The sequence below is a fragment of the Nomascus leucogenys genome, chromosome 5, assembly GCF_006542625.1.
Source record: "Nomascus leucogenys isolate Asia chromosome 5, Asia_NLE_v1, whole genome shotgun sequence".
NCBI lineage: Eukaryota > Metazoa > Chordata > Mammalia > Primates > Hylobatidae > Nomascus > Nomascus leucogenys.
The window spans coordinates 138920314-138933251 of NC_044385.1; the positions used below are offsets into that span (position 1 = coordinate 138920314).

The 12938-nt window shown below is 48.5% G+C and overlaps 2 protein-coding genes across 6 annotated transcripts in view; both read left to right on the forward strand.

The window, feature by feature from the left end:
- Positions 1–12938, forward strand: part of ATP11A (ATPase phospholipid transporting 11A) — a 192123-nt gene that overhangs the window by 40214 nt on the left and 138971 nt on the right. The gene's annotated exons all lie outside the window — the stretch shown is intronic.
- LOC100605859 lies at positions 7344–7938 on the forward strand. Its single transcript, XM_012506916.2, is given in 2 exon segments — positions 7344–7504; positions 7506–7938. Coding segments are annotated over 2 exon segments (549 nt in total). The 5' UTR covers positions 7344–7363; the 3' UTR covers positions 7914–7938.

The following is a 12938-nucleotide window of genomic DNA, read 5'->3' on the forward strand; positions in this document are numbered from 1 at the left end:
CTAAGTGCAGCTTCTGATGGTGGTGGAGGGCGAGTTTCTTCATGGGACATAAAACAGCCCGTGGGAAGCCTTCGCAGCGGCCCACGTAGACCACGGACCACGTGGGAGCCGTGGGGCTGGTGACCGGGAAGGGGGCATCCTGCAGTCACCTGGCAAGGGCGACCTCGGAGGAGTCCAGTCTGCCAGGACACGGCAGCCGCAGAGCTTCTGTACCGGAGGCGATGCTGTTTTCTTTATTTGCGTGGATCTGTGATTCACGTGGATCTGTGAAGCCTCATGGAGGCCGGAGGACATGCATTGATGAGGGAAGGTGAGGCTGGCAAATTCCTGGCATGGAACAGTTTGTTCTCAAAGAGCCCGCGGAGCCCACAGCAGTTTGTAATCTGGAACCTCGTGGCTGGCATGTGATGTGAGGATCTCCCCCGCTGATGCGTGAATAACTCCCGAAACATCCCTGTTCTCTAGTAACACCGTGCCAGGCATGGGACGCCCAGCCGCTTCCCAGGAAACCCCACGGCGTGAGCACCGGGTGCCTGTGCAGGTGCGAGAGGGCGGGGCTTCAGCGCGGAGTCTGCGCAGGGCCTCCTGGTGAAATTGCGCCCTTCGGGACACACTGCTGGGTCCGGTCACATGAGCCCAGCATGGCAGATCATGTATTTGTTAATGAACCTTAAAAGGTGAGGTTTTTAGGCTTTCAGATATTTGGGGGGAAAGGGTAGAAAACCTGCCCCCAGGGGGCCTGAATGAATCAAGTCACGCTGCTGAGCAGGAAGGATTTTCAGAATTAGATGCCGCTGTGACGGCAGTGGGTCGGGGGCGGGGTGGGAGGAAGTGTGTCTTCAGGCAGCACTTTCTCATGGGACAGGTGTTCTTTCCGTAGACAGTCTACTTATTTATTTTTTGAGACAGCGTCTTGCTCAGTTACCCAGGCTGGAGTGCTGTGGCGCGATCTCTGCTCACTTGAACCTCTGCCTCCCACGCTCAAGTGCTTCTCCTGCCTCAGCCTCCCGAGTGCCTGGGATTACAGGTGCCCGCCACCACACCCAGATAATTTTCGTATTTGTAGTAGAGACGGTTTCACCATGTTGGCCAGGCTGTTCTCGAACTCCTGACCTCCAGTGATCCACCCTCCTCAGCCTCCAAAGTGCTCCAGTGATCCGCCCGCCTTGGCCTCCCAAAGTGCTGGGATTACAGGCGTGAGCTATTGTGCCTGGCCTCCTATACAGTCTATCTTAGATAAAACATGAAGGGTTAGCTTTGTTACTACAGAAAACAGATTAGCTTTCTTACTAAAGAAAACAGAAATGCCATTTAAGCAGAAATAGAAACTAAGTATCAGAACTCCCGCGATGACTGCGCCACACGCTTCATTCCCAGTCCATTCCCAGCTAGGAGTCCACAGCCCAAGTCTCATTCCAGCCAGCTGAGGTTCTGTAGTTGATAATCAATTGCACGGCACTCACCAGTTTTCTGTTTTACTTATGAGTAAAGTTTTAAGTGTGACGATGTAAGTGAAAATTCAAGAGTGGGAATTGGATATGCATCGACTGCCTGTCGATGGCCCAGCAGGTACTGCTGTCCCCAAGGAAGGTGCGGGAGGAGACAGTGGGTGTCACTCATGTTCATGGCTGTCCCACAAGGCCTATCACGTCCTATCCTGTGAGACATACAACAACCTATGCTACAAACATATCACATCCTATCCTTCAAAAAATATCCCATCTTGCCCTATGAGACTCTAGGAGCAGGTGCAGAAGTGCAGGTAAGGGCAAAGGCAGGTGAGGAAGGTAGCAGTGGCCTGACAGGTGCTTGGGACAGTGGGAGTCCCAGCAGTATGTGGGGAAAACCTACTAGATGGTGGAGAAATCGGGGTGGGGGGGACAGGTGGCCCACGTTCCAGCGTGGGAAGGCATGGTGCGCGGGCACTGGCCTCCCCAGGTGAGACAGTGGCCTGCGGCAGCGTCCTGCGCACACCTGCACCTACGGTGTTGTGCAGTGAATAAAAGGCTCCAGCGTGAGTTCGGTCCTGTTGGGAAGTCTGTCGGGGGTTTTAGGGACATAACTGCATCCCAAGCAGCTCCTCCATTCAGGGCCCATGACAGTCTGGAGTCTGAGGAGCCACAGACCACCTTCTGGTTCATCCATTGCACTCAGAGGTGGGCAACTTTAAACGTTTCTAAATTAAAGTCTGACTTACTGTAGAATAGAATGAAAACTTTGCACAAAAATGTAAGAATATGTACAAAAACAAAAAGAAATAATGTGTTGTAGTGGGTGATTAGAGGTCCTGAGACAGTGAATCTCTCTCTGCCCGTCCTCTTCTTTCCCACTCCCTGCTTCCCTCTCTCTCCAGCTGTCTCTTTCCAGCTGCATCTCCCTCCATCTGTCTCTCTCCAGTTCTTTCTCCAGCTCCATCTCTCTGCAGCTCCATCTCTCTCCAGCTGCATCTCTCTCCATCTGTCTCTCTCCAGCTCTGTCTCTCTCCTGCACCATCTCTCTCCTGCTCCATCTCTCTCCAGCTGCATCTCTCTCCATTTTCTTTTCTGGCCTTTGTGGTTAAACTTGAGAATAAAAGCACTTACAAATTTATTTTATGACCATATCTGCCTCTAGTTTGTTTGTTTGTTTATTTATTTTGAGACAGAATCTCGCTTTGTTGCTCAGGCTGGAGTGGAGTGGTGCGATCTCGGCTCACTGCAACCTCCCCCTCCCAGGTTCAAGCGATTCTCATGCCTCATCCTCCCGAGTATCTGGGACTGCAGGCGCATGCCACCATGCCTGGCTAGTTTTTGTATTTTCAGTCGAGATGGGGTTTCGCCATATTGGCCAGGCTGGTCTCGAACTCCTGACATCAGGTGATCCACCTGCCTCGGCCTCCCAAGGTGCTGTGATTACAGGTGTGAGTCACTGCACCTGGCCGGCTTCTGTCTCTAGTTTAATTAGTACTTATGTTTTATTCAGGTGGCAGGTGTTGAATTACAGTTTTGATTAAAACCCTTCTATTTTAGAGTTGGAGCACAGGTTTACAAGTTATATAAAGATTTCTGTACATGTTTTTCTTCTAAAAATACATTGCATTGTTAAATTGGGCATTAGAAGCACAATGATACATTTCTTAAAGAATTAACTATACAGGCAAACACTATTAATATTTAACAAGGCATCTGTTTTTCTCCTTGTCCATGCACTTCCCCACAAAAGCAGAGAGGAGAAGCTGAATATGGCTTGGGGGCATACGGCGCGAGGCACAGCATCTCCGCTTTACTTAAAAATGAGCGGTGGGTGGAGGATTCAGGCACACTGAACGTGCAGGGCACACACAGGATCCTGCTGTGCAGATGCAGGATCCGCAGTGGGGACAGGATGAATAGGACTGTAGAGCTTGTTTGATGCAGAGATTCTAGGCAAGAATGCGAAAGCCTCAGGTGTTAAGTTTCACTGTTTTTACTAACACTGGATATTAACAATATAAAACAGCTTCGACATATTTTCATTTGTATTTCACGTCTTGATGGTTAAGAGTTGAGCTGTTGAGCTTAGTTTCATTGTTGACCAGCTTTCTGCTGAAAAGCTAACAGGTTGAATGGTTTGTTAAATCTCGAACCTTCGAGGTAGACCCACATTATCACATTAAACTCACAAATGTGGACCACAAGTGAAGGAATATTGCACAGAATTTTTTTTCCTTTCCTTATAAAATGCATTAGTCCATGCAAATAGAGACGACTTTAGGGGAAAAAAATCATATATTTAAAATATATTAAGTCTATCCTATATTTGGTTTCTGTTTTGTCTGAGAGCTCCAGAAATTCCTTGCTGACATTGTCCAAGTCAGTGGACAGCCAAATCTCATTTTTCTGACTCAATTCTGTGATTCTTATCTTCAGAGCTGCTTGGATTATTTAGCAGTGGTTCTCTCTTTCCTTTTCTTTCCAGTCTTAAATTAGCAGTTCTATGTTTCACTGATCGGTCATTTGTTAAACAAAAACTCATTGAGTTTCTATTAATACCATTAAACCAGGCTTTTGTGTTACTTAGTTATCGAGAAAATGATTTCATCCGGGTTAATGAGCTAAAGTGGCATGGTAGACGGTGAGCCACCAGGAGAGTGGGTGCTCCTGAACTTCACTAACTATGCTGCTTCCAGCTGATAATGAGGTTTTGTTTGAGAAACTAAGCCCTCTGGACGTGGCCTCCCAGCAGGATGGACATGCGAGTTCAGCTGTTCCCCTGCTTGGCTTTTAATTGGTGCTGGGATGAGGCAGGTGCAGGGCGCGGGTGAGGGGCAGGGAAAGAACCTTGAAATACTTGAGAAAAGGGCCTTTCCTGCAACTTGGTTAAGAAACCGTTGTAATCACAATAATATTGGACTGAAAGAGGTTGATCTTCATGGAATTTTAGTAACCCGAAGTTTAAGACAGGAGTGAAATTTCTTGTCTTTATTTCTAATTTGCAAACTGGAAAAGTGAGTCTGGGCAGAAATTGGGCTTCCAGTGCCTGTCGGTGACCTCAGCCATCAACCGCCGTGGAACTGCAGGCTGCCCAGAGAGTCAAACCCTGACTGTATTGGACTCAAAAAATAAATATCAGTGACAAATGCACACTTTGAAAATGTAACCCAATGCTTTCACACTCCTCTGTACTTTTCGTAAATTAGTGGTTTTCAAAGTGGATAACAATATGAATATTTCTCTTTTTCAGTGATACTGTTTTTCTTGACATCACAAAACTATCCTATACCCTGTACTTGGCTCACCTGCCCTCATAGCCGCACGTGGAGGTCATGGTGGGGTGGTAGGTGCCTCCTCCTGAGGCAGCAACCCCAAAAGGTAAGCATGGTTCTGCCCACGCCCCCATTTCCAGCAGGCCATGTCAGCGGTAGGACCATGGATACTGACTGGCGAAGGGGAGTGCCAGGAGACAGAGAAGACGGCTGCCCGCTAGGGCTTCTAGTCTCCCTTCCAGGAAGGATTTGAAGTAGCTGACACAATTAAATGCAACATAAAAGAGGACTTTTTTAAAAAAAAAAAGAAAAAAACTGAGAAAAATGTTAGCAGACGTCTGGGATGGATTTAGCTGCGCGTTTTCTGGCAGTGAAGGTAAAAAAGGAAATCTCCATCTGGGTCTAATAAAAGGCACTCCATAGATACACTGGGGAAAATAAACTTTTTCATTCAAGGGAGAATTAATTATAGAAGGACACTGGGAAATCTAAATACCATAAACGGGTTTTGCTAACGTTTCAAGAATGTTGAGATTAAGTTTTTTTCCGTTAAATAAAAAGTTGATTTCTGTGAGTGCCCCGAAAGCCCGGCATTGCATGGCAGCCTAGCGAGACAGCCTTCCGTGTGGCTGATGGAGGCTGTTTCTGATTACCTGAGCTCACACAAGGGCAGCAATTACAGAACCCATAGCAGTGATTTCTACAGGTTTGTCAACAGAACTTCTTCTCAAAGCATTTTATTTGTATAAATTTATAAATTCTAAGTCTTAACATTACTTAGTATGAATTCAGTGAAAAAGTAAGACTTTAGCGAACACAAAATCTGCAGCGAGAGGTTATGCTGCTTGCTGGAGTCAATCTGTTCATTTCCAGGTTCCGTTTTGGTTGCATTGTGTAGTGGAAACCTTCACTCGCACAGATAAGAAGTCCTGAGTGGTCACAGGGCTTAGAACCCTGCACCGTGCATCCTCAAATAGCTCCAGAACCTTGACAGAGGCATTACGGAGTTGAACTCACCAGCCATTGCGTGATTCACCTAACATCGCTTACATTTCTCGGTGTAAAGTTAAGCAGCGCACCAAACCTTTCAGCAGTCGCTAAGTTGGGCTCAGCACTAAGGGGCACCTGACTTCTCCGAGGTGCATCCAAGTCCCATGGTCCGTGTGCTCCTCCGTGCCTCCGTGTGCGCATGCTCTGGTGTCGGGCCACCTCCCGCACCTCTGTCTGCGCATGCCCAGAGCCTGTGCAGGGCCTCCGTGTGCGCATGCCCAGAGCAGGTGCAGGGCCTCCTCCTGTGCCTTTGTGTTCGCGTGCCCAGAGCAGGTGCAGAGTCCCTTTGACCTTGCTCAAGGAGCGCACAGGTGTGGACCATGGTGCCAGGATGCGGGTTGTGAGGGTGGCATGGACAGAGGGTGAGAACTCGAGCCCTGATCCAACCACACTGTTTGAACTTGACCCTATTGCTTAGCACATGTTTTATCTTTGGCATGTTATCTATTTTTTCTTAGCTTTGGTTTGCTTGTCTCTAAAACGGGGATTATATGGCACCTTCATGAGAATCTCATGATGATCAATAAGAAACCCATATAGAGCTGCTAAATAGTGTCTGACACATAGGAACACACAAAATCATCTAACTTTATAGGAAAAGATGTTATCACTGTGTTTTCTGGGGTGGCCTGGAGCTTTCCGCCTGCGGTAGCATCTCAGCAACAAAGCGTTATCTTACATGTGCTTCACGTTCTAGAATATCAGGGGCCTGAGCCACTGATGCTGTTCAGCCAGGAGCACCAGATGAAAGAAGAGAGCTGCTGATGAGAAGTCCTGATCTTTCTCCTCCCAGTTAAATTAAAGTGTGTGTTGTTTCCAACATGCCAGAATTATATTTGTAATACAATTGAGTGTGCAGGTTTTCTATATTGAGTACATTTTGGAAATCTGTCCCCTAGTGGCATGCATCTAATGCACTGTCCATTTTAGGCAGAGATGACAATAAATATATTACTAAACTTACATTAAGACTAAAATTAAAATTAAACTAGATTTAAATTAAAAACTTTTGTGCTTCAAAGGACGCCATTATGAAATTGAAAAGAAAATCCACAGGACGGGAGAGATGATTGGCAGAGAACAGGTCTGGTCAGGGATTTGTATCCATGGCAGTGTTGGAAGGCTGTGGAGCTGTTGGAACCCATATGTGCCTCTGGTGGGAGCATTCAAAACCATTTCAGAAAACTGTTTGGCAGTTTCCAGTAAATATAGGCTACTGGAAACAACCCAAATGTCTATCAACAGTAGAAAAAACAAAAATAAATCGTGAAATGTTCACATTAAATAAAATGAACAAACAACATGGGTGACTTTTGACAGCCTAAACAAGGAAAAGAAGCCAGACAGGAAGAGTACATTATAAGATTCATTGATGTGAGGTTCAAAGCTGGGCACTCCTGGGGGATGGAGGCAGAGGTCAAAATGGATGAGACCTTGGCAGGTGGGAGGGCCTGCAGTCACAGAAGGGGCTTCTCAGATGCTGCCGATTTTGTGTTTCTTGGCCCTGATGACAGTGGTTACCCAGGTGAAGGCTGAGCCACACACCCAGGGCAGGTTAGGCACTTTGTGAGCAAGTTATCCTTCGGTGAAATGTTCGTTAAAACAGATCATGAGTCATGTAGCATTAAATATTACAGGGAAACCTCCAGAAGGGATGGGCTTCCAGGGAGGGTTTGGCAAGGGCCAGCTATGCTGAGCTGTCATGGGCATAAAAACCTGAAAGAGAGGAGGGGAAGCAGCTGGGCTGAGGAACAGCACGGATAGAGGCCCCAAGACAGGACTCAGCTTGGCTGTGTCTGAGGAGCCATCAGACAGGGAGGTCACCGAGGGCCTCATCTACCTTCTCTTTTTATCTGAGTGGATGGAAACCTCGGAGGGTTTTGAGAAGAGTACGAAATGAGCAGGCTGTAAGGTTACATAGTCACTCTGGTTTGTATTGAGAATAACTGCAGTGGGCTCAGCAGGGAGCTCAGGTGGAAGCAGCTCTGTGTCTTGGATTAACAAACACAGGTTTGTTGCCAGTGCTACAGTGGTCAGCCTGGTCCTGTGCCTCCATAACTGGCCTCTCTGCTTTTTCATGGTGCAGGGAAATGTTGCTTCCGGAAGCCCATTCATAGTCTCCTTTGTGGCCTGGAATTGACCTGTGAAGAGTTCACAGGTCCTCTCCCTCAGCCCTTTTACTTTTTTCTGAACCAAAGCTGTGGTCAGAAGCCCTCAACGCTCCCATATCTGTTCAGCGCCGGCTTCCCAAAGCTCTTTGCCTGGGGTTGAAATAGCTCCAACTTGGGCTGGGCGCAGTGGCTTACACCTGTAATCCTAGCACTTTGGGAGGCTGAGGCAGGCAGATCATTTGAGGTCAGAAGTTTGAGACCAGCCTGGCCAACATGGTGAAACCCCGTCTCTACTAAAAATACAAAAATTAGCCAGGTGTGTTGGTGGGTGCCTGTAATCCCAGCTACTTGGGAGGCTGAGGCAGGAGAATTGCTTGCACCCAGGAAGTGGAGGTTGCAGTGAATTGAGATCACACCATGGCACTCCAACCTGGACGACAAGAGTGAAATACCGTCTCGAAAAGAAAAGAAAAGAAATAGCTCCAACTTAAAGTGTTAGCGACTCAGAAAAGTATTTACCCCTCTGCTCATAGAGTATTGAACGAACCTAAGATTATTGCCGTAATTTACTGCAAATAGGAAAAGAAATGTGAGCTGGGGACATTTTGCTTGTTTCTTCTCACCAAGGCAGTGTTTGCAGATAAGCCGACTGGCTTCATGCAGTGCAGAGCTCCTTTAAGCATTGTGGGACAGGTGGATCTGCCAAGCGGGAGCTTTCTGTGCCAGCCCAAGGCAATGTGGCTCAGTTCTAGCCTGTCTGACCCTATTCTGCTGCCAGCATGCCCCCCACCCACCTGCCTCCACCTCACCTTTCCCCTCCCCCAGGTCCCAGCCGTCAGCCGTGGTGTTTCGCTCACTGTGGGATGACTGCTCCCATAGAGGCTGTTTCTCCTACCCCGCCCCTACAGAGCCTCCCTTCTCGTGTCCCACCGTGAGTCTAGGTTGGCCCATGCAGTTCTGGGGCCTGCTTGTATGTCTTCTTCCCCTAGTGAAACAGCAGATTCCTTGGGGTAGGAAGTGGCATCTCACCTGTCTCACTTACTCCATGGAGCCTAGCAGAGGATTAAGTATACTGCAGATACTTAGGAGTTACTTTATTGAGTTGACTTCAGAAAACACAGGGACGAATCATGGTGACCTTGGATTAGGCGATCTTTTCTTAGATATGGTATAAAAAGCATAAGCAACCAAAGAAAAAGATAGATAAATCGGACTAGATTAAAATTAAAAACTTTTGTTCCTCAAAGGACACCATTATGAAAGTGAAAAGAAAATCCACAGGATGGGAGAGAAGATGGGCAGAGCGTGGCTCTGGTCAGGTATTTGCATCCAGAAGACACAAAGAACTCTCAACTCGTAACAAAATGATGCACTAATCTAACCACGGGCAAAGGATTTTAATTGGTATTTTACACAGGAAGAATACAAAGGGCCAGCCAATGAATGAAAAGATGGTCAACATTATTTGCATTTATTTACATTAGAGAGATGCAAATAAAAACTTTCTGCTTCATACCCACTAAGAGGGCTGTAATAAAAAAGACAGACAATGAAGAGCTGTTAAGGAGGATGTGGAGGAGTTGGAAGTCTTGTGCATTGCTGGTGGGAGTGTAAAATGGTGAAGCTGCTCCGGAAACACTTTGGCAGTTCCTCGAAATACAGGAATATGAAGAGTTACCAATATGCCCCGCAATTCCACGCCTAAGTATGTCCTCAAAAGCATTGAAAACGTGCGTCCACACAGAAACTTTTACACAAATGTTCTTGTGTTCTTGGCAGCATTATTCATCGTAGTCAAAGAGTGGAAGCCTCTCAAATGCCCATCAGTAGATGAATGGGTAAACAAAATGTGATTTATCCTTACAATGGAGTATTATTCAGCCACAAAAAGGAACGAAGTACTGATTTATGTACACCATGAATGAACTTTGAAAGCACGATGCTAAGTGAAGGAAGCTAGAAATAAAAGGCCACACGTTGTATGATTCTATTTGTGTGACATGTCCAGAACTGGCAAATCTGTAGGGACAGAAAGTAGATTAATGGTTGGCAGGGGCTGGGGGAGGGGGCGTGGGAGCGACTGTTTGTAGGTCTTGTGCCTTCTTGGGGTGATGCTCTAGAATTAGATGGTGGTGACGATTGTGCAACTCTGTAAATGAACTAAAAACCACTGAATTGTACATCGTATAAAGGGTGAATTTTATAGCATGTGAATTGTCTCTCTCTATATAGATAGCCATATCTGTATCTATATGTATATATTTTTTTGAGACGGAGTCTCACTCTGTTGCCCAGGCTGGAGTGGAATGGCACCATCTCAGCTCATTGCAACCTCCACCTCCCAGGTTCAAGTGATTCTCCTGCCTCAGCCTCCTGAGTAGCTGGGATTACAGACACGCCACCACACCCGGCTAATTTTGTATTTTTAGTAGAGATGGGGTTTTGCCATGTTGGCCAGGCTGGTCTTGAACTCCTGACCTCAGGTGATCCATCCACCTCAGCCTCCCAAAGTGCTGGGATTCCAGGCGTGAGCCACTGTCCCGGCCCGAATCTTTCTTAAGTTGTGTCTGGCCTTTGGCAGAAATAGCCACAAAGCCAAGGTAGGAATGTTTTCCTCTTCAAGTGATGATGGCATCCAATAACCTTTTAGAGGGAGGTTTTAAAATGCAACATAACCCAGGGCTCCAGAAAAAGACCTGCACGGAGAAGAGAGGGCTTTGTAGCTCTCAGTAGACAAGGCGCGCTGCCCAGGGAGCTCGGTTTTCACCGTAACTGGGTTGCACTGTTGCCACCGGTCTCCTCCCCACAGATCCCACGGGAGGACTTCCTGTTGTGTAACATCCAGAGAAGCTTCTGGAAGCCTGGGGAGCTCTGGCTGTGCAGGAAAGATCCAGCCGTTTTGTTGCGGAAGGCGCTGGCCGTCAGGGTCCCGTGTCGTTGACCCACCCACTTCCGCTGCTCACGTCATGCTGCGCCCAGCGTTATTCAGGGTGGAATTTCAGTCGTCAAAAATGGATTTGGGAGCATTTTAAAATAGTGTGTTTTCAGAGTTTTTGTGGTTGTCTGCGAACCAAACAAGCAAGGCACGGCACGGGTCTGAATCACTTACATGGGCTTTGTTTGCTTGTTTAGGTCAGTGTTTCTGATACTTTATATTTCTAATATAAAGCCAAAGAAAGCCACAAAGAGATTTAAGGTATGGGTGGAAGTACTCCGTTTGCTGTGTCTGTGTTTCCACAGAGCTTTATGTTTTTTTAGGAGGGTGGGGACTGGGGAGGTGAGGGACAGGGAGCTCTAGTCTGGAGGGTTGAGCAGCCACACCAGGGGTGGAGAAGGTGGCCCTGCCTCTGCAGGGCTGTGGGGCAGGAGCTCTAGTCAGGAGGTTTGAGCAGCCACACTGGGGGTGGAGAAGGTGGCCTGGTCCCTGCGGGGCTGTGGGGCAGATGAACTCTCTGGGGGCCCCTGTCACGGTGGAGGGCAGAGAACAGTGGTCCAGCACCATTTCCCTGGCCTGGTCTGCTCCAGGCTGCCCATTGCACCAGGAGGCACTAGTCAACTGGGGCAGGCCATAGCCTCACTGTGGGCTGGAGACTCCGTCCCTGTGCTGATCTGGGACAGGTGGGCTGCAGGGAGACTCAGGGCCCCGTGCTCCTTAGTGCTTTGTTCCCGCCAAGCCACCTCTCTCTCTGCCCATGTTCAGTGCATGCCGGCTGTTTTTGTTTGTGGCTCTCTCTGCACTGTTTTCCATCTGCCACTGTGCATCAGGGCCTTTAATGTTTTACCAGGTATTTTGAGCCTCACAGTGACTGTTCTGGGTCCAGGGGAGAAAAGAGTGCTCCACTCCCTGTGGAGGTGTACTTCCCTTCCCCCAAAGATTGCTCCCCTTCCCCAGAGCACTCCCCTTCCTCCATAGACTGCTCCCCTTCCCCACGGAGGAGTGCTCCCCCTCCCCCGGAAGAGTGCTCCCCCTCCCCCACGGAGGAGTGCTCCCCCTCCCCCGGAAGAGTGCTCCCCCTCCCCCACGGAGGAGTGCGCCCCCTCCCCCCCCCAAAGAGTGCTCCCCCTCCCCACAGTGTGCTTTTCTCACGTGTCCTGAGTATGGGTGGTGCAGGGTGAATGCATTGTCCGCAGGGAGCAGCCACCCCTGAAGGCAAACACGAACACTAATTCCTGATCTAGATGGTGTCAGGTTGAAAGGAGGTTTTTAAAATAAGTGCATGCTCATTTAGAGATGGCTGCTGCCTGGCCTGATGTTGCATGGGAAACACAGCTTCAGAACCCTCAGGGGGTCGGGGGGATGCCTCGTGTGGAAGGGGGTGCTGTGCTGTCACCTCCCATGTTGAGTTGCACCCGAGACACTAGCGTCTGTGCTGCTCAGCACGTGGGTCCCATGGAGGAGTCCCTGCAGGCACTGGTCTCTGCAGGAGACTGGGGTGTGAGCACGCAGTGTCACAGGTCGTGTGTGGGGGGCCTTATGACAGGTGCTGTCTGATTTTGTAGTCTGGATGTTCGAGTAAACTTGACGTTAGCATTAATTACAGGCACTGGACGACCAAAAGTGAGGAAAGGGAAAACCTGAGAATTTGCTCAACTATGTAAAAATGAAGCCACTTACGATAATTCTGCAAAGCTACCGCTTATGCCAGCTGTGGAGCGTAACATCAGCTTCCTGAGGCAGTCTCAGCCTGCTCCATTTTATTTCACTTAGGTGGTATCCCCGACGTGTGACGGCCGGCCTTCGCCCCGTGCCTCCCCGCAGTGCGGCTGAATCTCAGGAGGCTCGGACACATGTGCTCAAACTGAAGGTCAGAAAGAGCATTTTCCATTCTGACCCCTGACGATGGCGAGACTTTCTGCAGATAGACACCTGTTTTTCCTTGTTGTGTACGTGGGCAGAGGGGAGAGGCGCTCACTCAAGAACTTCCTAGAGGTCTGATACAGAATTCACCCCGCGAATCCAGTTAGGTTTCTAAGCGTCAGTAGCACACTGTATGGCAGCACATGTGCCGGCAGACCTCACTGTGCAGAGGGTTCTATGGAGAGGCGAAGTCGTT